Genomic DNA, 24,454 nt, shown 5'->3' on the forward strand with positions numbered 1-24,454 from the left:
GCTACTCTCTTAGTTCTTCTCACCGTCTCCTCCCTGCCCTGTGTCCACAAATCTGTTGTTTATTGTCCTTGTCTCCAAGGCTTCCCTGCAGATACGATCATCAGTACCATCTTTCTAGATTCCACAATGGGTACGTATTCAGTTTTGTGTGACTCTGTGACCCTCTGGACTATAGCCTCTCAGGCCCCTCTGTCCATGGGATTTTCCAGGCAAGAATATTGGAGTGGGTTACCATTTCCTTCTCCAGGGGATCTTCCTGACCCGGGATTGAATCCATGTCTTTTACGTCTCCTGCATTGCAGGAGGATTCTTTACCTGCTGAGCCACTCCATACATATATATGTGTGTGTTAACATTTCAATATGTCTCTTTATGACTTACTTCACTATGTGTAATAGGATCTACGTTCATCCACCTCATTAGAACTGACTCAAATGCATTCCTTTTTATGGCTGAATAATATTCCATTATGTATATGTACCATAACTTATTTATCCATTCTTCTGTCGATAGACATCCAGATTGCTTCCAAGCACTATTGTAAATAGTGCTGCAATGAACACTGTGGTATATGTATCTTCTTCAATTATGGTTTCCTCAGGGTATATGCCCAGTAGTGGGACTGCTGGATCATACGGTAGTTCCATTCAGTTCAGTTCAGTTCAGTTGCTCAGTCGTGTCCAACTCTGTGTGACACCATGAATCGCAGCACGCCAGGCCTCCCTATCCATCACCAACTCCTGGAGTTCACCCAAACTCATGTCCATCGAGTCAGTGATGCCATCCAGCCATCTCATCCTCTGTCGTCCCCTTCTCCTCCTGCCCCCAATCCCTCCCAGCATCAGAGTCTTTTCCAATGAGTCAACTCTTCGCATGAGGTGGCCAAAGTATTGGAGTTTCAGCTTTAGCATCAGTCCTTCCACAGAAATCCCAAGGCTGATCTTCAGAATGGACTGGTTGGATCTCCTTGCAGTCCAAGGGACTCTCAAGAGTCTTCTCCAACACCACAGTTCAAAAGCATCAATTCTTCAGCGCTTAGCCTTCTTCACAGTCCAACTCTCACATCCATACATGACCAATGGGAAAACCATAGCTTTGACTAAACGGACCTTTGTTGGCAAAGTAATGTCTCTGCTTTTGAATATGCTATCTAGGTTGGTCATAACTTTCCAAGGAGTAAGGTAGTTCCATTCCTAGCTTTTTAAGGAACCTCCACACTGTTCTCCACAGTGGCTGGATCAATTTGCATTCCCATTAACAGTGCAAAAGTGTTCCCTTTTCTCCACACCCTCTTCAGCATTTATTGTGTATAGATTTTTTGATGATGACCATTCTGACCAATGTGAGGTGATACCTCACTGTAGTTTTGATTTGCATTTTTCTAATAATGAGCGATGTTGAGCATCTTTTCATGTGTTTTATTAGCCATCTGTATGCCTTCTTTGGAGAAATATCTATTTAGGTCTTCAGCCCACTTTTTTAATTGGGTTGTTTGTTTTTCTGGTATTGAGCTGAATGAGATGCTTGTATATTTTGGAGTCTAAACCTTTGTCAGTTGTTTCATTTTCAATTGTTTTCTCCCATTGTGAGGGTTGTCTTTTAATCTTATTTATTGTTTCCTTTGCTGTGCAAAAGCTTTAAGTTTAATTAGGTCCCATTTGATTATTTTTGTTTTTATTTCCATTACTCTCTGAGATGGGTCCTAGAGGATCTTGTTGTGATGCATATTGAAGAGCATACTACCTATATTTTCCTCTAAGTTTCTGGCCTTACATTTAAGTCTTTAATTCATTTTGAGTTTATTTTTGTGTATGGTGTTAGGAAGTGTCCTAGCTTCATTCTTTTGCATGTAGCTGTCCAGTTTTCCCAGCACCATTTATCGAAGAGGCTGTCTTTTCTCCATTGTGTATTCTTGCCTTTGTAAAAGATAAGGTGCCCATAGGTGTGTGGGTTTATCTCTGGGCTTTCTATCTTGTTCCATTGGTCTATATTTCTGTTTCTGTGCTACTACCATACTGCACTATCTTGATGACTTTAGCTGTGTAGTATAGTCTGAAGTCAGGCAGGCTGATTCCTCCAGTTCCATTTTTCCTTCTCAAGATTGCTTTGGCTATCTGGGGTCTTTTGGGTTTCCAGATAAACTGTAAAAGTTTTTGTTCTAGTTCTAAAATGTCATTGGAGGTTTGATAGAGACTGCACTGAATTTGTAGATTACTTTGGGTAGTATAGCCATTTTCACAATATTGATTCTTCCAAGCCAAGAATATAGTATATCTATCCATCTGTTTGTGTCATCTTGCCAATAACTTTTAATATATGGTCTGTGAACTAATAAAACATAGGGAAGATGGCCTTTCCCAATCAAAAAGGCCTGGTAAGCAGCTGTGGTACATGGCTATCTGCCTGTGTCAAGACAAATCCATGAACAAAGCAAACTTCTCTAATGTGAGAGAAACTTATTTCAGAGCAGATATGAAAGCAGAGTAAACACAGAAAAGTCTTCTTCATCCAGAAGAAAAGGGCAGAAAAAGAGGTAACTTCAGGGATTGAACAGAAGGCTTATTACAATTTGAATAATCACCTTTCCAGGGTCAGCAACTCTGACAAAGACTTATTTATAAAGAACCATGTTGGTCTTCAGCAGCATTATTTATAGTCTTGTATAAAATGAACACTAAATAGGGAACCTGGTCTATAATCATATTCCTTCTCCCTTCATTTTATTACCGCCTTAGAACTTGGCTAAGAGGGAGAAATGGAAGGAAAACATTCACATTACACTGAGCTTATAATTGTATAATCTCCAAAGTAATGACATTCTGCTTCATATTTAAATTGTATTTACCAGTGAAACCCCATCCCCTAATTTCTTTCCAGCACTTGCATCAAGGGAAAAACCCCAACGTTTCATTTATGAGGTAGTACCGTCTACCATAAAAATATCAGATCTCAATTTTTTCTCAGAATATTAAGAATTACAATAAAAACTAAACACTGTAACTTGTGGGCTAATTAGGTAAAGGTCACAAAAACTGTCAAAGATTATAGAAATGCTATAAATTCCAATCATCATCTCAATATACTGACAGTAGTCAAATATAGACAAATGAATTCTTAAAAATATCAGGGACAACACTGAGTGAGAATAAAATACTTTCTGGAGCACTGATTGTTCCAGACACCATGCTACCAGTATTTCACTTAATCCACAGATATACCTATCAGGAAGGTACTCTTATTATACCCAATTTACACTTTAAGGAACAGTCTAAGAAAGGATATATAATTTGTCCAAGATCACACAGCTAGTAAACTTCCAAAGTAGCATTCAAAATCAGGTCTAACTTCAAACTCCATAATCAACCACTCTATTTATATTTTTAAGAAAAATTACAGATAAATCACAGGTACTTCTTGTTCAAGTTAAACAACATTTTGAGTAACCTTCTGAATTATAATTCTTCAAATAATATAGGGATTATAATAGTAGGGCCATGAATTTAACATTTTCCATGATCTAAAGATGGTCAGACAATTTTTGATCAAGAATTAAAGTCCCGAAGTCACTTGTCTGACCTAGTTACTACAGTTTGAAACAATACTGCATTATTAGAAATATGAAAAATATGCATTATTGAAATACAAAATCACAAACAAGGTAATGTTTTTGAAAACAAGCAGAATCAAATCACTGAGTCAAACATGATTGGCTATTTCTGAAATCTACCACTTCCTAGCTATGAGATCTTGACCAAAGTTATGTAACCTTTCTGTGTCTCAGATTCTTCCCATAGAATCTGGGCCTAAGAACAATATCAAACTTACAGGTTTAAAAAAGGTGTTTTGAAAATGTTCAGTAAAAGCTAACTTCTTACTATGGTTTACTTCTACTTAGAAAAATAGCTCAAGCCCACTGTTTTATTTATCCTGGTCAAGTGAACTATCTGAACACAAAGACAGAACATTATTATTATATGTAACTTGATTAGCCACTAGTGCCAGAGAAGAAAAAGGGTGTTAATAATCCAAAATGTCAGGCGGTAGAAAGATTATTAGTGAATGTCTTTGGAAGTGGGCTCTGTGACTTGCGTTTATGCATGGCCACCCTAGATGCCCTTGGAGTTCACGCCTTATAAACATGAGTGAGAACTGTCTGCCCTCTGCCTTTGTGCTTTTGTTCAGCACTACGGAGATGGAAAAATTCCGATCAAACTTCTCATAAAAACTTTTATATACCCATAATAGAAAATGGCAATCAAATATCCTAGATTTTGTTCTTTTTATTCCTCACACTACTTATTTTCCGCATGCAATCTTTTCCAGTACTTTGAAGGAAGGGGGTTTGCCTAGGATTGATTACTTCCTTCTTGGCTCTAGGGCCACAATTCAGGTAGTGGCCACCTGTTAAATAATGAGGGCTTTTTACTGATTTCATGGTCAACTGTCTTAAGGTTTCTCCAGGTGTGGTAAACTAAAACAAAATAAGAACATAGTACACTAACCAGCTGTTTAAGCGTTTACAGTAAAAATAAAATGTTGAACAATAAAGTCCAACTTGCTTACCAAATATTAAATAGTATTACACTGCTACAGTATTGAGGTACTGACACAGGAATAGATAGAAAAATCCATGTACAATAATGAAGCTGATCCAAAAATGTATGTAAGACCTATTACATCATAAAGGACATGTTTAATGTCGGTGGGGAAACACAGGACTATTCAATTGTGGTGATTAGTAATTTAGGGAAAAAAAGTTGTAACATTAACATACTATAATACACTAAATCAATTCCAGATAGATTAAAGATGTAAAATTAAAAATAAAACCATAAAATTACTCGAGAAAGATACAACTAGGTATTTATAATCCTGGGATTTTTAAAGGCCTGAAGATGAAACTGGGCAGAAAACACGGAGAAAAAGATTGGCAGATTTGGCAATGCAAATTTAAAACTCTTCAAAACAAAAACAAAAACCTCTATAAACAAACTGTAAGGCAATGACAAACTCGTAAAAATATTTAAAGCAAATAATATCATTCTTAATATTTAAGAGCTTTTGTAAAACAATAAGAAATGTATAATCATCTTAGAGTATACAACTAACCATCACCAAAACAACAATGAAATATAAATGGCCAGTTAACATATTTAACAAGTTCAGTTTACCAGTAAACAAACAAACAGAAAATAATGCAGAGTAGAAACTGGCAAAGACGACTGTATCTGTTTCCTGGGATATACTACAGCACATACATAAATAATACCTAGAGTATGGAGAACCCAGCAACTTCATACACTGCTGTAAAGGCATAGATGACTCAATTTTCTGGAATTCAATCCAGCAAAAGTGTCATCAAAGGCATACCTGAGCTGACAGAAATCAGAGAGTGGTTGGGTGAGGTGACTGGCTGAAAAGGGGCATGAGGAAACTTTCTGGGGTATTGTATGTGTTCTGGCTTGTTCTGGTGGTGTTTACAATGGCTGTATATAATTATTAAAATTCTAAAAATGAACAATAAGAACTGTGAATTTTTTAATCTGTAAAATATACCTGAATTAAAATAAAAAATGCATACCTGGCTCAGCGGTTTAAATTCCTTTAGCCTAAGAAATAACAGTGGATACACAAAATTTTAACTACTGGATTGTTCACTGATGAAAGGCTTATAATAAAAAGGTAAGTGTTCTTAGTCTAGACAAAAGCACAGTGATGATTACCTGTGGGATATAAGATTAAAACAATTTTTTCTTTTCTTTTTCATTGTTTTGTAATTCATTGTCCATGGGGTCACAAAGAGTCAGACATGACTGAGATCGACTGAACAACAAACAACAAAACTCTTTCTTATGAAAGAAAATGACACATTGTTTAAAACTGCCTTTAGAGAAATACAAACAAGACTACGTACAATTTATGTATCGTCTTTCCTTAAATTTTGCCTGAAATCCTACTACTTGGGTTTTCCTATCTTGCTTTAAGCATCATATAACTTCAGATATGGTTTGCTGAGAATTTCTCGATTGCCTGTGTACGATGGCAACTTCCAGTCTCTCATTTTATACCGGCTTTATTGTTGTTTGAAACTACCATTGAGAAATGACTTTTTAACTACATTGTGCTAATCCCAAGGACCTTTGCTTGCTCCTTAAACTAAAAAAAAAAAAAAAATTATTTATTTGGCTAAACTGGGTCTTAGTTGCAGCATGTGGGATCTAGTTCCCTGACCAGTGACTGAACCTGGGCCCCTTGCCCTCTGAGCTCGGAGTCCTAGCCGCTGGAGCACCAGGGAAGTCCCTTAAACTTACTATTTAATAGAAGTAAACTGCTTATGCCTATATAGTTTTCTTTGTTCCAAAATGCTGTCCGTTGTGGGGAGGGGGGGAAGTTTCTGGAGAGAGTCTACAATCTATGATTGTGTATTCCCACTCTCCTCTTCTTTTTCTATGAATGCCATATTTGCATTAGCTGAAGTCTGTCAGACAGACTTCAGAATATTAAGCATTTTATAATCTGGATTCATCTAAAGAACGTGCTTGACTATACTTACCCCTTTTCTCAACAGATTTTAGAATAGAACCACTGAGCACTACTAGCCAATTTAATGACTATGTCTACATTCCTTCTAGGTCACAGATAACAAAAGTAAATGAACATTTGCCTTTTCTTTATGTTATTTTTTCTTTGAGGTTATTACAATGAGAGGACTGTATAACTAACATTTTGCCAGTTTATTTAGTTTGTGTTGTCTGGGTAATTTGGCAGGCTTTATCAATACTACCCTGGTACCATGCACCCTCCTTCTCTCACACCTAACATTTCCTAAGCATTTCCTAAGAGTCAGGCACTCTGTTGACTACTTTACATTAATTAGCTCATTTAACTCTAATAATAACTCTGAGGTATGTATTGTCATCTCTATTTTACAGGTGAAGAAACTGAGGCTTGCAAGAGAGGCCTCTTGCTGCAGTCATTGTAACAGGAGGGATTTGAACCAGGTGCTATAATTTAACAGCCCACTGTATAATTAGGAAATGATTCAATATATGGCATTACAGACAGCCTCCATGAATGTATTTTTTTTTAAAGGAACGTGGAAAGTATTCTAAAGATGAGAATGGGTAATATACTCTGTAACCAGCTCCAGAAGACAGATATTATTATTTGGAATCAAAAGTCTCTGAAAGTCCTACTCATCCTACTAATTATTATGATTTCTTCTCATCCTGCAGATTATTACTTCATGTTCAAATGACTGTTGAGAGGAGCTGGTGTTCTGGAGGCAGGATGGGCTCTTAAGTGTGACTGACAGCTTCACTATTTATTACTGTGTGATCTTGGACAAATGATCCGTTTGATCCTCAGTTTCTTCATTTATAGGATGAAAGTAATACTAACCTATCTGATAGAGTTAGAAATAAATCCACCACAGTTGCTCTCTAATGTTAGAGTCTTATGATGCTCTTGGGAGGTTTGAATAAGGGAAGATAGCAGGGTGCCTGAAATGCAGCACATGTAAATATTTGCTTTAAGAATGAATTGGTGGGATCCAGAGCCACCTTAATCTCCTACTACCAGTGTGTATGTATGTGTGTGCTCAGTCATATCTGACTCTGCAACCCCATGGACTGTAACCTGCCAGATTCCTCTGTCCATGGGATTTTCCAGGCAAGAATATTGGAGGGGGTTGCCATTTCCTACTCCAGGGCATCTTCCCAACCCAGGGACCGAACCTGCATCTCTTGCATCTCCTGCATTGGCAGGTGGGTTTTTCTTTTTACCACTGTGCCAGATGGGAAGTCCACTATCAGTAGAACAGCAAAAACAAAAAACCATAAAAAGGATGTATACTTACTGATTGTCAGATATTTTGTGTAGTCTTACTGATTAATCTGAATAACTGGTAATTGGCTAAAAGTATACTTAACAAGTGGTTTTAAAAGAAATGATGAGATTTCACATTAAAGTAACCCTGAAGATATCTCAAAACAGAAAGTCTATGAAAACATAAACATTCCACAAGCAAAAAAAAAAAAAAAAAACCACCCCAAAAACTGAATCTAGACAGACCTTACACCCTTCACAAAAATTAACTCAAAACTGACCATAGACCTAATGTAAAAAGTATAAAATGCCTAGGAGATAACATAGGAGAAAACCTACATGACAGTGGATATTTTAGATACAGTATCAAAGGTGTGATCTATGGGAAAAAAATGTATAAGCTGGACTTCATTAAAATTAAAACACTTCTATGAAACACGATGTCAAGTGAATGAGAAGACAAGCTACAAACTAGGAGAAAATATTTGCCCAAGATACATCTGATAGAGAACTGTTACTCAAAATATACAAAGAACTCATAAAACTCAACAACTAGAAAATTTTTAATTTGCTAATTAAAAAGTGAGCAAAAAACCTTAGTATCCACCTTACCAACATAAATACATAGATGGCAAATAGCATGCAAGATGATGATCAACATCACAGGTCATTGAGAAAGGTAAAAAGAAAGTGAAAGTGCTAGTTGCTCAGTTGTGCCCAACGCTTTGCGACCCCGTGGACTGCAGCCTGCCAGGCTCTTCTGTCCATGGAATTCTCTAGGCAAGAACAGTGGAGAGGGTAGCCGTTCCCTTCTTCATGGATCTTCCCAACTCGGGGATTGGACCCAGGTCTCCTGCATTTCAGATTCTTTACCAGCTGAGCCACCAGGGAAGCTCTGGTGATCAACATCACAGGTCATTAGGGGATTGCAAATTAATGCAACAACTGGATACTACTCCACAGCTCAGTCGGTAAAGAATCCCTGCAATGCGGAAGACCTGGGTTCGATTCCTGGGTTAGGAAGATCCTCTGGAAAAGGAAATGGCAACCCACTCCAGTATTCTTGCCTGGGAAATCCCATGGACAGAGGAGCCTGGTAGGCTACAGTCCATGGGGTCACAAGGGTCAACACGACTTAGCAACTAAACCACCACCACACTTAGCACAATGGCCAAAGTCCAAAACACAACACCAAATACTGCTGAAGACATAGAGCAGGGAATCCTATTCATTGCTGGTGGGAATACAAAATGAAACAACCACTCTGGAAGATAGTTTGGCAATTTCTTACAAAAATAAACGTACTCTTACCATACAATACAGCAATCTTGTTCCTTGGTATTTATCCAGAAACATATGTCTACACAAAAACCTACACATAGAGCTTTATAGTACCTTTAATTGTAACTGTCAAAACTTGGAAGCGACCAAGATACCCTTTAGTAGGTAAATGGATAAATAAACTATACTACATTTAGACAATGGAACATTATTCATTGTTAAAAAGAAACGCACTATAAAAAATATGAAAAGACATGGAAGAACTTTAAATATATACTGCTAAAGTGAAAGAAAAACTAGACATCAAATTGCCAACATTCCCTGGATCATGGAGAAAGCAAGGGAATTCCAGAAAAACATCTACGTCTGTTTCATTGACTATGCTAAAGCCTTTGAATTTGTAGGTCACAACAAACTGTGGAAGATTTGTAACAAGAGATGGGAGTACCAGGCCAACTTACCTGTCTCCTGAGAAACCTGTATATGGGTCAAGAAGCAACAGTTAGGACTGGACGTGGAATAACTGACTGGTTCCAAGTTGGGAAAGGAGTATGGCAAGGCTGTATTTTGTCATCCTACTTATTTAACATACATGCAGAGTACATTAGGCAAAATGCCAGGCTGGATGAATCACAAGCTGGAATCAAGAGTGCCAGGAGAAATACCAACAACTTCAGATATGCTGATGACACTCTAATGGCAGAGAGTGAAGAGGAACTAAAGAGCCTCTTGATGAAGATGAAAAAGGAGAGTGAAAAAGCTGACTTAAAAACTCAACATTCTCCATTGCTGCCCTGAAAATAAATTCATCAGTGCCATCTCTTCAGATTCCATATATATGTGTCAGTATACGATATTTATATTTCTCTTTCTGACTTACTTCAGACATACAGAACAGACCTGTGGGACACTGTAGGAGGAAGGGAGGGAGAAGGGGAGATGTATGGAGAGCATAACATAGAAATTTACAATACCATATATAAAACAGATAGCCAATAGGAATTTGCTGTATGACTCAGGGAACTCAAACAGGGGCTCTGAGATAAGCTGAAGCATGGGTTGGGGAGGGAGATGGGAGGGAGTTCCAGGAGGGAGGGAACATGGATGTACCTATGGCTGATTCTTGTTGATGTAAGACAGAAAACCACAAAATTCTGTAAAGCAATTATCCTTCATTAAAAAATTAAAAAAACAAAAAAACTCAACTTTCAAAAAACTATGATCATGACATCTGGTCCCATCACTTCATGGCAAACAGAAGGGGTAAAAGTGGAAGCAGTGACAGATATTATTTTCCTGGGCTGCAAAATCACTGTGGATGGTGACTGCAGCCACAAAATAAAAGATACTTGCTCCATCCTTATGGCAGAAAGTGAAGAGGAACTAGAGAGCCTCTTGATGAAAGCCAGACATCCTCGAGTCCAAAGTCAAGTGGGCGTTAGGAAGCATCACTAAGAACAAAACTAGTGGAGGTGATGGAATTCCAGTTGAGCTATTTTAAATCCTAAAAGATGATGCTGTGAAAGGGCTGCACTCAATATGCCAGCAAATTTGGAAAACTCAGCAGTGGCCACAGGACTGGAAAAGGTCAGTTTTCATTCCAGTCCCAAAGAAGGGCAATGCTAAAGAGTGTTAAACTATTTGCACTCATCTCACATGCTGGCAAAGTAATGCTCAAAATTCTCCAAGACAGGTTTCAGCAATATGTGAACTGTGAACTTCCAGATGTTCAAGTTGGATTTAGAAAAGGCAGAGGAACCAGAGATGAAATTGCCAACATCCATTGGGTCACAGAAAAAGCAAGAGAAACCTGAAAAAACATCTGCTTCATTTACTACTCTAAAGCCTTTGACTGTGTGGATCACAACAAACTGCGGAAAATTCTTAAGAGATGGGAATACCAGACCACTTTACCTGCTTCCTGAGAAACCTGTATGCAGGACCTGTTGCAAACTGGTTATCTGAAGAGGCTTTACAAATAGCTGAAGAAAGAAGAGAAGTGAAAATCAAGGGGGAAAGGGAAAGGTACTAAACACAGAGTTCCAAAGAATAACAAGGAGAGACAAGAAGGCCTTCCTCAATGAACAGTGCATAAAAACAGGAAAACAACAGAAGGGGAAAGACTAGACATCTCTTCAGGAAAATTGGAAATATCAAGGGAACATTTCACCTGAAAATGTGTACAATAAAGGACAGAAACGGTAGAGACCTAGTAGACGCAGAAGAGATCAAGAAGAGATGGAAAGAATACATGGAAGAACTGTACAAAAAAGATTTAATGAGCTGGATAACTACGATGGTTTAGTCAGTCACCCAGAGCCAGACATTCTGGAGTGTGAAGTCAAGTGGGCCTTAGGAAGCACTGCTGTCAATAAAGCTAGTGGATGCGATGGAATTCCAGTGGAGCTATTCAAAAGCCTAAAGGATGATGCTATCAAAGTGCTGCACTCAATATTTCAGCAAATTTGGAAGACCCAGCAGTGGCCACAGGACTGGAAAAGGTCAATTTGAACTAAAGAATGTTCAAACCATCAGACAATTGCACTCATCTCCCATGTTAGCAAGATCATGCTTAAAGTCTTGGCGAACTCAGAACTTCCAGACATCCAAGCTGGGTTTAGAAAAGGCAGAGGAACCAGAGATCAAATTGCCAACACTTGCTGGATCACAGAGAAAGCAAAGGAATTCCAGAAAAACATCTACCTTTGTTTCATTGACTACGCGAAAGCCTTTGACTGTGTGGATCATAACCAACTGTGGAAAGCTCTCAGAGAGATAAGAATACCAGATCATCTTACCTGTCTCCTGAGAAACATGCATCGGTTGAGAAGCAACAGTTAGAACCCTGTATAGAACAACTGATAGGTTCTGGATTGAGAAAGGAGTACGACAGGGCTGTCTGCCGTCACCCTGTTTGTTTAACCTATACCCTGACCACATGAGAAATGCCGGCCTGGATGTGTTACAAGCTGGAATCAAGATAGGCAGGAGAAACTTCAACAGCCTCAAGAATGCAGATGATACCACTCTAATGGCAGAAAGCAAAGAGGAACTAAAGAGCCTCTTGAGGGTGAAGGAGGAGAGTGAAACAGCCGGGTTAAAACTAAATATGAAAAAACTAAGATCATGGCATCTGGCCCCATTACTTCATGGCAAACAGAAGGGGAAAAAGTGGAAGTAGTGACAGATTTCTTCTTCTTGGGCTCTAAAATCACTGTGGATGGTGACTGCAGCCATGAATCAGAAGATGATTGATTCTTGACAGGAAAACGACAAACCTAGACAGCATGTTGAAAAGCAGAGACATCACTTGGTTGACAAAGGTCTGTACAGTCAAGGCTATGGTTTTCCCAGTGGTCACATACGGTTGTGAGAGCTGGACCATAAAGAAGGCAGAGCACCAAAGAATTGATGCCTTTGAACAGTGGTGCTGGAGAAGACTCCTGAGAGTCCCTTGGACAGCAAGGATATCAAACCAGTCAATCTTAAGGGAAATCAACCCTGAATACTCTTTGGAAGGACTGATGCTGAAGCTGAAGTTCCAGTATTTTGGTCATCTGATGAGAACAGCTGACTCACTGGAAAAGTCCCTGATGTTGGGAAAGATTAAGGGCAGAAGCAGGATGAGGGCGTCAGAGGATGAGATGGCTGGATGGCATCACTGATGCAGTGGACATGAACTTAGACAAACTTCGGGAGATGGAGAGGGACAAGGAGGGCTGGTGTGCTGTGGTCCATGGGGTTGCAAAGAGTTGGACACGACTGGGTGACTGAACAAGAACAACAGTACCAAGTCTAGGTCAACGGTGTTGGGCACATTTACTTCAGAAAGCACCACTTTGGTACCACTTGAGAACAAGGATCACAATCCAGGATCTGGAATAAAGCTTCCCAGGACTTACAGATTGGGTCATACCCTCTGATAAGTGAGGACCACCGTGACACACACAGTGACTAAAGGTGCTCTAACTCAGCAGTTCTCAAAATGCTGGGGGTCACTGTCCCTGCAATGTCGAAATTATTTTCTATGAATACTAAGACATTATTTACCCTCATTATTCTCATCCTCTCATGAACGTGCAGAGAAAATTTTCAGAGAACACATGATGTATTAGATCAAAACAGAGTGGAATGCAGATATGAGAACCAGCTCTTCCTGTTAATGCTGGACATAAGAGATATGAAAAAATGTAAATAAATACCACTCTTTTCAGTTTTTTTGCTGCTGAGAATATAATTATTTTCTGCTTTGAAAATATAATTATTCTTCATAAAAGTACATTACTTACATTAAATGTAATAGGTTCATTATTGTTATTTTGAAGTGATTTAAAATTTCTATTATTAATTCCTAATAAGCTAAATATCAATAAATATATTTCACATAAACAAGTGCTCTTTGGGGTCCTCAAAATTTTTTAAGAGTATAAAAGTGGCCCAGAGACCAATAGTTTGAGACCTGCAGTTCTTCTTTTCACTAAAGGGTAAAGATCTCTTAGGTGGCTAATCTGGGCTTTCATTAGCCTCATAGTCTCCTTATAGCTGTATTTGTGTTTGCCTACACCAACTTGGCTTCCCTGGTAGCTCAGCAGGTAAAGAATCCGCCTGCAATGCAGGAGACCCTGGTTTGATTCCTAGGTTGGGAAGATCTGCTGAAGAAGGGATATGCTACCCACTCCAGTATTCTTCGGCTTTTCTGATGGCTTAGCTGGTAAAGAATCCACCTGCAGTTTGCAAGACCTGGGTTTGATCCCTGGGTTGGGAAGATCCCCTGGAGAAGGGAGTGGCTACCTACTCCAGTTTCTGGCCTAGAGAATTCCATGGACTTATAGTCCATGGGGTCGCAAAGAGACATACATGATTGAGCGACTTTCACTTTCAGGCTGCTGAACAGATGGTGGAGTAGAAGGACTTGCCCTCATCTTATCTTGGAAGAAAAGCTTGCTCCTAGGAAGAAAAGCTATGACAAACCTAGACAGCATATTAAAAAATGGAGACATTAGTTTGCCGACAAAGGTCCCTATAGTCAAGGCTATGGTTTTTCCAGTAGTCATGTATGGATGTGAGAGTTGGACCCTAAAGAAAGCTGAGCACTAAAGAATTGATGCTTTTGAACTGTGGTGTTGGAGAAGACTCTTGAGAGACCCTAGGACTTCACGGAGATCAAACCAGTCAATCCTAAAGGAAAACAGTCCTGAACATTCATTGGAAAAACTGATGCTGAAGCTCCAATACTTTGGCCACCTGATGTGAAGAACTGACTCCTTAGAAAAAGCCCTGATGCTGGGAAAGATTGAAGGCAGGAAGAGGAGGGGGCAAGAGAGGATGAGATGGTTGGATGATATCACCGACTGGATGGACATGAGTTTGAGCAAGCTCTGGGAGTTGGTGATGGACAGGGAAGCCTGGCATGCTGCAGTCCATGGGATCGCAAAGAGTCATACATGACTGAGTGACTGAAGTGAACTAACACCAAGTTATTATCCTTGCCTGGCAATGTGCTGCTTGAAGTGGGGAATACAGTTAAAATACTCATTTGTTGTCACAGCACCTTTCATTCAACACATGACCAAATCATACACAGTATGCATTACATTTGTAATTATAGTATTGCATACAAAAGGTGTTTATAGCTTTGCTAGTACAAGGAATGAAATGAGGCTATATCCGTTAATGGTATCTTATAGTGAGGTCCAAATTTGTCTAACAGTTTCTAATCTTTTTTTAAATCTACATTATTAAATTTTCACTGTGTTGGATACTCAAGACAACTGGTACTTGTTGCTTCTATGCTATGCTAACGTGGTTCTCAGAACTCTAGTCTTTAGCAGAAACAAACTGTCTGGCTGATAGACAAAACTGATTTTTAATGCAAGCCAAAGTGTAACAATAAAATGGGAAAAAAATTCTAGATCCTAAAGTTCTAACACAAAGGATTATCTTGAAGACTTTTTCAGAACCAAGAACAAGGATACTTAGAGCTGACAATCTTGAGGAGTTATGTTGAAATATGTACCAGCTATTGATATATTAAAAACAGAAGCAAACCAGACTGGGTATTTTTTAAAAGTTTACAAGGGAAAAGCATTTCTTCTGAAATGTTATACTCTTTCACTAAGCGTTACAAAGTACCATAATTAATTCTTACGATTCTAACAGTCCTAAAAGCAAGTCATAAAAAAGATATTTACTTGGGAGTATAAATTGGAATGACATTTTGCTAGGGCCACTTGAAAATATTTAGCAGAGTCTAACATGCATACCCACTGACTAAGCAATTCCAGTTTTATAAATTTATCCTGAGAAAACTGGCAGTGACACAGATATAAGGATGTTCATTACAGTGCTGTGTATACTAATAAAAACTGGAAAGAGCCTAAACATCCAACAACAAAGAACTGACCAAGTAAAACGTGGTTCAGCATTTAAGGGAATACTATATGGCCACAATACAGAATACAAACAGAACATCATAAAGTTTTATATCACAAGGGAAAGTATTTATTATACATAGCTGAGGGGACAAAAAGCAAATTATAAGACTGTAGCATTATATAATCTCATTTCTGCTGAAAATATGCATAAGTATGTGGAAGGGCATATATACATGCATAAATTAATACCACTTATTGTTGAGTTTGGGATCACAGGTGATTTACTTTACTTCTTTTGAGGAATCTATACTCTGGTTTTTCTACAGTGAATATCTTTTCCTTATATAATAAAATCTTTACTTGAGGTGGTGATGGTGGTTTAGCTGCTAAGTCGTATCCAACTCTTGTGACCCCGTGAACCGTGGCCCGCCAGGCTCCTCTGTCCCTGGGATTCTCCAGGCAAGAATACTGGAATGGGTTGCTATTTCCTTCTCCAATTTACTTAAGGCAACCATTGCAATTGTTAGTGTTTTCCTATTCTTATATTACTGAATATTGTGTGTACTAAGGGAAAGTGGTGAAGGGAGAGAGAGAAGAGAAAAAGGGATGAAGGCAGATAGACATTTATACTGTTTATTATTTTATCATGTACATTTGTTGTGAAGTTTTATGTTAACGATCTGGAAAGAAGTTTCAATGGAACACAGTAGTGAATAGTTAATGTTCACAAGACTGCAGTCTACTCTCATAGACTTAATTTTTTCCCCTCCTCTTGGAATGCTAATTTTGTTGCATAAGGAGCAGGTGGCTTTCTTTTTTTTATAAGTCTCCCTACTGCCTTGTCAGACACAACTCTCAAAACTTTTTTGGGAGCTAACCAAGCTTTATCTAACTAAACTCAAAATGGCATATGGACTTCATCTACATGGTCATACAAATCCTTTGGCTGATAACTCCTGCTATGTATCTAATTGGTTTTTATAAAATCCATGTTTGAAGTTGGTTTCTATATCTAGAAGAGTGTGTGATGTTATGGGATTAGGATGGGAAGAAGGAATGTCATGGCCAAGAGGTTCCTTTAGCTGCTGCACTAGAATCTGGTGCCCGCCACTGCCACTATCAAATATTGGCAGTATATATCCCAGCAAAGGAGGAATGCTAATCGTTCTGAGTGAAAAATTTCTATCACGCACTTCAGCTTAGATCTACTAATAACACTTTCTTAAATGCCTTGTTAGACAGTGAAATCTGGGAATAATTATCAAACACCATATACGGTGTTTACAATAGAATCATATTTCTTTTCTTTCTCTCCCCTTCCCACTTTTTTTTGCATAAAAAGTAGAACGCAGCTGAATGGTACCCAAATGTCTGTTGTATACCATGCCAATACAGCAGCTCGGCCAAAAATGCGAATAGAACAGTTTGCCAAGTAAAAGAAAACATAACAAATTGGTAATGGTTTCTATCTTGACAGAAAATGAAAATGATCCCTCAATGTGTGGTCACTCATGCGGACACATAAAAATGTCTTAGAAGCAATCATTTTACCTCAGATAACAGGCCCTGACAGTGTTGTACAGCACTGGCTGACTTTCACTTCTTAGAAAAGTGGCAAGCGTGACCTACAAAACAGTCTGGGAACCACGTAATTTATGCATAACACACATGCATATGCCATGCACTCATAATATTTGCTATAAATCATTCTGAATATAAGACATCTTTTCCTAGTGGAATATATGTTGTGAGAGATGATCTAAATCACCAGGGATTTGATAAAGCTGAACTGGTTTATACTGGTTTATTTATGAACAGAAGTGATGCCATTGCTTATCAGGTTACAAAATTTCAATAGTTTACACTGCAACAGAAAGGCGGTAGATAAGAGCCCCATATTTTTTAATTAGATGTTAGATTAAAAAAAAATACAAAAAGTGTGTAGGTACATAGCGTAGACTTTTGACTTTCTGGTTGCTGCTGCTGCTGCTGCTAAGTCTCTTCAATCATGTCCGATTCTGTGCGACCCCATAGATGGCAACCTACCAGGCTTCCCCATCCCTGGCATTCTCCAGGCGAGAATGCTAGAGTGGGTTGCCATTTCCTTCTCCAATGCATGAAAGTGAAAAGTGAAAGTGAAGTCACTCAGTTGTGTCTGGCTCATCACGATCCCATGGACCTTAGCCTACCAGGCTCCTCCATCCATGGGGTTTTCCAGGCAAGAGTACTGCAGTGGGGTGCCATTGCCTTCTCCAGACTTTCTGGTTAGGTGACTGTAATTGGAAGCAGAAAGGAACCCCCTGAAGACCTGGTAATGGTTCCTTTATCCTAATGCCTCTTCCTTTACCACTTATTTTTGTTTCCTAGATGGAGAACTAGCCAATTTCTAGTTCTAGTTCTAGATTTCTAGACCTGTGATTATTCCCACCACCACCCCCAATCTGGTGAAGTTTTCCCGTTTGTTTTAACTTGCTAATGAGGGTGTTAGAATATTGATTGTATTGTGAAATCACATCAAAAATAAGAATGACCCTTTCAAAAACACTAATTGATATCTGATGCTAATGAGGGATTCAAAATGAGAGGATATGGAACCAAGGGACTAGGTAGAACCTTGGGAAGTTAAATGGTCTTGCCAAGTTGAAAGTAAATTTGAATCCTGTGGGTTATGAGTTTCAAATGAAATTTCTGGGTTTAAATTTGTTGGTGACTTTCCTGTTCAATAAAAAAGGACTTAAATGGCTTATAAAAAGGTTAAAAAACTTATTGGGCATCAAACTGCTCTTACAAAACACCATCTTGATGAGTTAAGTGTAAATGAATCAGAAACACATGGATCGTATTTCCTTAAAAAATGCATACGGATTCAAAAATAAGAGGAAGAGGACTTGGCAAAACTTTTTTTGTGTGTGGTGGCTGAACCCGAAACATTTGAAAGATATTTTGAGACATTCAAGGAATCCAAAATAAAACTAAACCTGTCCGGTCATACAAAAAAACAGAGAGTTCTGTGCAATGTGCATTTATCTCTGGGGGTCACTCACCACTCACTGAGCCTTCACCTTTGGCAAAGAACTATGGGATGAGCCAGCTTCTGTCTTAAGCAACTTTGAATTTAAGTATAAGCAAATACACATAAGCAGTAGAAACCTATTAAAAGAGACTTAGGGTTTTACAAACATTGGCATCATAACCCAAATCATACAGAAATTACAGACTGAGAAATACAAAAGTGCTTTCATCCCATTCAACTCATCACCACCTGGTCCTTTTGATTAAAGTTAGATATAGTTGCAGAGTCTTACTTGCTTAAATGTTTTCTTAGCAAGTGTTTTTATGTCCTTTTAAATGTGTGTTCCAGCCCTCTTTCCTCCACCCTCTAGATTTGTGAGTGCTCAACAAATCTTGCTGACTGGTTTCCTGGAGCATGGGAGTGCTGAACAGTGTTTTGAAAGGGGGAGAGACGCTGTTTGGCAGAGGGGAGTAAGGCTGAGGTTCTGGGTTGGGGTGATGGCATACTGTGACAGTGCAGAGGCTCCAGAGAGTGAGTCATGTGTGGGGGTGACCCACTGGCTTGCTTGCAGCAACGTGCCTGAGCCAGGGTGTCGTGGGAGGTGGAGGCAGTTAGGTGTGGGGAGGCCTAATATACTGCATGTGAAGTCAACTGGAGGACAGAGGAGAATGATAAGAGAAAGCACAATTCTTTTTTTTTTTTCCCCTCCAATATAGGATAAAGTGCTAAGCACAGGACATTAATCCCTTTATTTCTTATCAGTGTCTTTTAAAGCTGAAAAATATCCAAAGATAAAAATGAGTTAACTGTGTATGTATTGCTAGGATCCAGGAGATCATAAATTTGAAGAGGAACTTAGTAGGATTATGAAATGGACTAATGAGTTCTAAAGTGTTTGTGGGAAAGTGTAAAAAAATTAATGACTCGGAATCTTTTAAGACTGTTCTCTAGTTGTTAAACGTGAGTCTTATCTTTCCCATGATATTAGACAAGTATTTAGGGCAAGGATAGTGTCATATATTTCCTGTGTATATTCTACTGGATAATACAACAGTGGGAATACACAAAGCATTATGCTTACTGAACTGAAGTGGAGTAAAAGGAGATTGAGACCATATAAGATGAGGATATAATTGAATGTAAAGTCTGAAAAGAAAAGATGCTATAATAAAACTGTTTTAACAGTGTCTCTGCTCTGAGTCCATTTGTTCATAGTTAATATAAAGAAATCAAAGGCCTTACCATCCTTCATCATCTTCTACTTCTGTTTCAGAAATGTCATTTTCAGGAGTTTCAGCAATTGCTTGAGTGAGTTTAGATTTAAACTGGTTCAGCAGCGCAAGAGTCTGAAATAACAATTAGGACTGCTAAACTTCCTGATAAGGATAAATATAATTTCAGAAGAGACACTTAAATTTAGTAGAAGAGAAAATATTCTTCCATAAAACAATTTTCTAACTTTGAAGGAAAATAACAAAACCGCCCTCCGATTATAACCATGATTGATATTTACAAACCTTGACATTGCCCTGTTTGTATTTGCACTGACATTTTCCCCCAGGAATATTTGACTATTTCTGATTTGGGGGATATAAACTTGTTTATATAGAAGACATTTAAACTTTAAAATGCATGCTTACTAAGAGCTAAGTTTTTAGGGTACACAGGATAGGGAGGTATTAATACTTCACTAAGAAATGTGAAGTCAAAAACAAAACACCAACAACAAACAGCACTTTTCACTGAACAAATTTCCAAAAATATAAAGATGTCGATGTTGGGAAAGGTGAAATGAAAGAACACATTAATTGCTGGAAGGTGGGTAAACTGGAGTGACATCTTTGGAAAGTTTTTTATACGTATCAGAAACAATAAATGCTCGCTGCCTTTGATTCAGTAATTCCAATCCTGGGAATACATGTAGAAAAATAATCTGAAACACCGAAAATGGCTTATGCAAGAGATGTACACTGCAGCAATATTCATACAAGTGAAAAAGGAAATGTTAAATGTCTATTTATAAGAAAATAGATAAATTTGGTAAAAAGCAGTGAATGTGTGATTACACTATTATTAAACTATATTCATGAAGTATTCTATTGTTAAGTGAAAGAAGTAGGATATAACCATAACGTTGAGTATATTTTTATAAAAAAGGGACCAGTCCTCTGATTTTCTTTTTGACTCCCATGCCCTTTACAGGTAAGAGGAAACAACAAGTGCCTTAAATATTAATCATATTGTCTCCAGCTATACCTTAAGAATTTGTTTCAGAATTTGAGCAGAGAAATCAGGAAAAAAATTTATTCTACAGTTTTAGAAGGTACATAATTGTGAAATGGGATAAAATACCACCTGTCTTAAAAAAAAAAAAATCAAGTTTCTAATTAAGACAATGGCACACTGAAATCAGTACTGAAATATAGTTGACCCCTAAACAGCATAAGGGCACCCACCCTCTGAGCAGTTAAAAATCCGCCCTCTCTCTACTTCTGTGGTTATGCAACCATTCATGCTTAGTCCAGGACTGTAGTATATATTTACTGAAAGAAATTTGAGTATAATTGGACCCATGAAGTTCAAAGCTGTGTTGCTCAAGGGCTAACCGTACTTATATTTACAAGGGAAAATGTGTAATAGTTCAATGTGTAAAAAACAGATCTAATAGTCATGGTAACTTGGAGGCTCCAGAATTTATCTAAAATATCATTAAGACCACAGTTTATGAAAAAATTAAGTAGGTGTTGGTGGCCTAGAACCTAAGCTCGCTAAGACAGGTGGTGTCAAAATAACTAAAAGAAACAAAGGAAATTACTGTTAAAAAATGATAGGGAAAAGTGCCTTATATGTTTTTGTAAGATTTAATGCCTGCATAGATAATAGCTGAAAATAAACACATTACCACAATTGCTGAATGAGATGAGTTTTAAGGAAAAACTATAAATTCCTATAGAATATCCTCATAAGCATTTTAAGGGCTGCTAGTGAGTTAGGGTTTAGATATTTTATTTGTTTCTAAAGTAGTAATTAAAGGATTAAGCTCTTCAAACAATGTTAATAAAACATGCTTTGTTTTAAAACCTTATTCATTAAAAAAAAACCCATTCTGCCTACAAACTTTTATTGTATTTGCTTTATAATATGGAAAGACATTATTGTAGAAATATTAGAAAATACACACAAGCAAAATAAAAATATCTACTATCCCACCACTAAGAATTAGTAACCACTGTGGACATCTGGTATATATCCTACAGGGCTTCCTGTTTCTCTGTGTGTATATGTGCATGTGTTTATATATTTATATATTTCATAAACACATATCTCTACATGGATGTGTCTACAAACATGTATCTCTATCTATCACTTAAAAGCAAACCCCATCAGTTTTTAATGGTGGGTTTTCACAAATTTGGAAATGTCTTCTCTGGGGACATAAATAAAAATGAAAACAAAGGAGACTTCTTAGTGGAATGATTTTAAAACTTCCTAGAAAATTACTAGACATGGATCTTATTCTTTTGAGGTGAAAGTGGCAAGACAGTCTGTTTTTAGAGCCAAATAATGTGATACTGACTGGCATTTGCTCAGAGGAGAGCTGGGACTACGACAAGCAAAATACCTTTCTTTTTGTTGTTCAGTCGCCAAGTTATGCATGACTCTTAGTGACTCCATGGACTACAGCAGACCAGGCTCCCCGGTTCTATCTCCTACCTAGAGTTTGCTTCGATTCATGTCCACTGAGTCAGTGATGCTATCTAACCATCTTATCTCTTGCAGCTCCTCTTTTCCTTTTGCTGTCAGTCTTCCTCAGCATCAGGGTCTTTTCCAATGAGTCGGCTCTTTGCATCAAGCAGTGAAAATACTGGAGCTTCAGGTTCAACATCAGTCCTTCCAGTGAATATTCAACATCAGTCCTTCCAGTGAATATTCAACATCAGTCCTTCCAGGGTTGATTTTCTTTAGGACTGACTGGTTTGATCTCTTTGCAGTCCAAGGGACTCTTAAGAGTCTTCTCCAGCACCACAATTCAAAAGCATCAATTCTTTGGCGCTCAGCCTTTTTTATTGTCCAGTTCTCACATCTATACATGACAACTGGAAAACCATACTTTTGACCATACAGACCATTGTTGGCAAAGTGATGTCTCTGCTTTTTAATATGTTGTCTAGATTTGTCCTAGCCTTTCTTCCAAGGAGCAAGCTTCTTTTAATCTCATGGCTGCAGTCACTGTCCATAGTGATTTTGGAGCCCAAGAAAATAAAATTTTTTACTACTTCCACTTTTTCCCCTTCTATTTGCCATGAAGTGAGGGGAGTGAATGCCATGATCTTCGTTTTTTGAATGCTGAGTTTCAAGCCAGCTTTTTCACTCTCCTCTTTTACTTTCATCAAGACTCTCTTTAGTTCCTCTTCACTTTATGCCATTAGAGTAATATCATCTGCATATCCGCAGTTGTTGGTATTTCTCCCGGCAACCTTGATTCTAGCTTGTAATTCATCCAGCATGGCATTTCATATGATGTATTCTGCATATAAGTTAAATAAGCAAGGTGACAATATACAGTCTTGTTGTACTCATTTCCCAATTTTGAACCAGTCTGCTATTCCATGTAAGGTTCTAACTGTTCGTTCTTGACTTGCAAATAGGTTTCTCAGGAGACAAGTAAGGTGGTATTCCCAGACAAATAAGTCTGGTATTCCCAACTCTTTAAGAATTATCCACAGCTTGTTGTGATCCACACAGTCAAAAGATTTAGTTTAGTCAGTGAAGTAGAAGTAGATGTTTTTCTGGAACTTGCTTGCTTTCTCCATGATCCAATGAATGTTGGCGGTTTCATCTCTGGTTCCTCTGTCTCTTTGAAACCCAGCTTGTAAACCTAGAAGTTCCTGGTTCACATACTGCTGAAGCCTAGCTTGAAGGATTTTGAGCATTACCTTGCTAGCATGTGAAACGACTGCAAATGTGCAGTAGCTTGAACATTCTTTGGCATTGCCTTTCTTTGGGATTGGAATGAAAACTGACCTTTACCAGTCCCATGGCCACTGCTGAGTTCTCCAAATTTTCTGACATATTCAGTGCAGCATTTCACATTCAGCATACCAGTCAATTTTACAACATTATCTTTTAGGATTTGAAATAGCTCAGCTGGAATTCCATCATCTCCACTAGCTCTGTTTGTAGTAATGTTTCCTAAGGTCCACTTGACTTCACACTCCAGGATGTCCAGCTCTAGGTGAGTGACCATACTGTTGTGGTTCAGCTCAGCTCAGTTCAGTCAGTCAGTCGTGTCCAACTCTTTGCGACACCATGGACTGCAGCATGCCAGGCTTTCATGTCCATTACCAACTCCCAGAGCTTGCTCAAACTCATGTCCATCAAGTTGGTGATGTCATCCCACCATCTCATCCTGTGTCATCCCCTTCTCCTCCTGCTTCAATCTTTCTCAGCATCAGGGTCTTTTCCAATAAGTCAGTTCTTCGCATCAGGTGGCCAAAGGATTGGAGCTTCAGCATCAGTCCTTCCAATGAATATTCAGGACTGATTTCTTTAGGATTGACTGGTTGGATCTCCTTGCTGTCCAAGGGACTCTCAAGAGTCTTCTCCAACACCATAGTTCAAAAGCATTAATTCTTCGGCACTCAGCTTCTTTAAGGTCCAACTCTCACATCCATACATGACTACTGGAAAAATTATAGCTTTGACTAGACAGACCTTTGCTGGTAAAGTAGTATCTTTGATTTTTAATATGCTGTCTAGGTTGGTGATGGCTTTTCTTCCAAGGAGCAAGTGTCTTTTAATTTCATGGCAGCAGTTACCATCTGCAGTGATTTTGGAGCCCATAAAAAGAAAGTCTGTCACTGTTTCCATTGTTTCCCCACCCATTTGCCATTAGTGATGGGACCAGATGCCATGACCTTAGTTTTTTGAATGCTGAGTTTCAAGCCAGTTTTTTCAC

The 24,454-nt window shown here is 38.3% G+C and overlaps 1 protein-coding gene across 1 annotated transcript in view; it reads right to left on the bottom strand.

Annotated features, from left to right (window-relative positions):
• The window catches only part of CWC27 (CWC27 spliceosome associated protein homolog), a 260,233-nt gene that overhangs the window by 14,442 nt on the left and 221,337 nt on the right, over window positions 1–24,454 (bottom strand). The window contains 1 exon segment of the mRNA XM_027520263.1: window positions 19,738–19,841. Within this exon segment, the coding sequence (XP_027376064.1) occupies window positions 19,738–19,841 (104 nt within the window).

Source organism: Bos indicus x Bos taurus, chromosome 20, assembly GCF_003369695.1.
Source record: "Bos indicus x Bos taurus breed Angus x Brahman F1 hybrid chromosome 20, Bos_hybrid_MaternalHap_v2.0, whole genome shotgun sequence".
NCBI classification, from domain to species: Eukaryota; Metazoa; Chordata; class Mammalia; order Artiodactyla; family Bovidae; genus Bos; species Bos indicus x Bos taurus.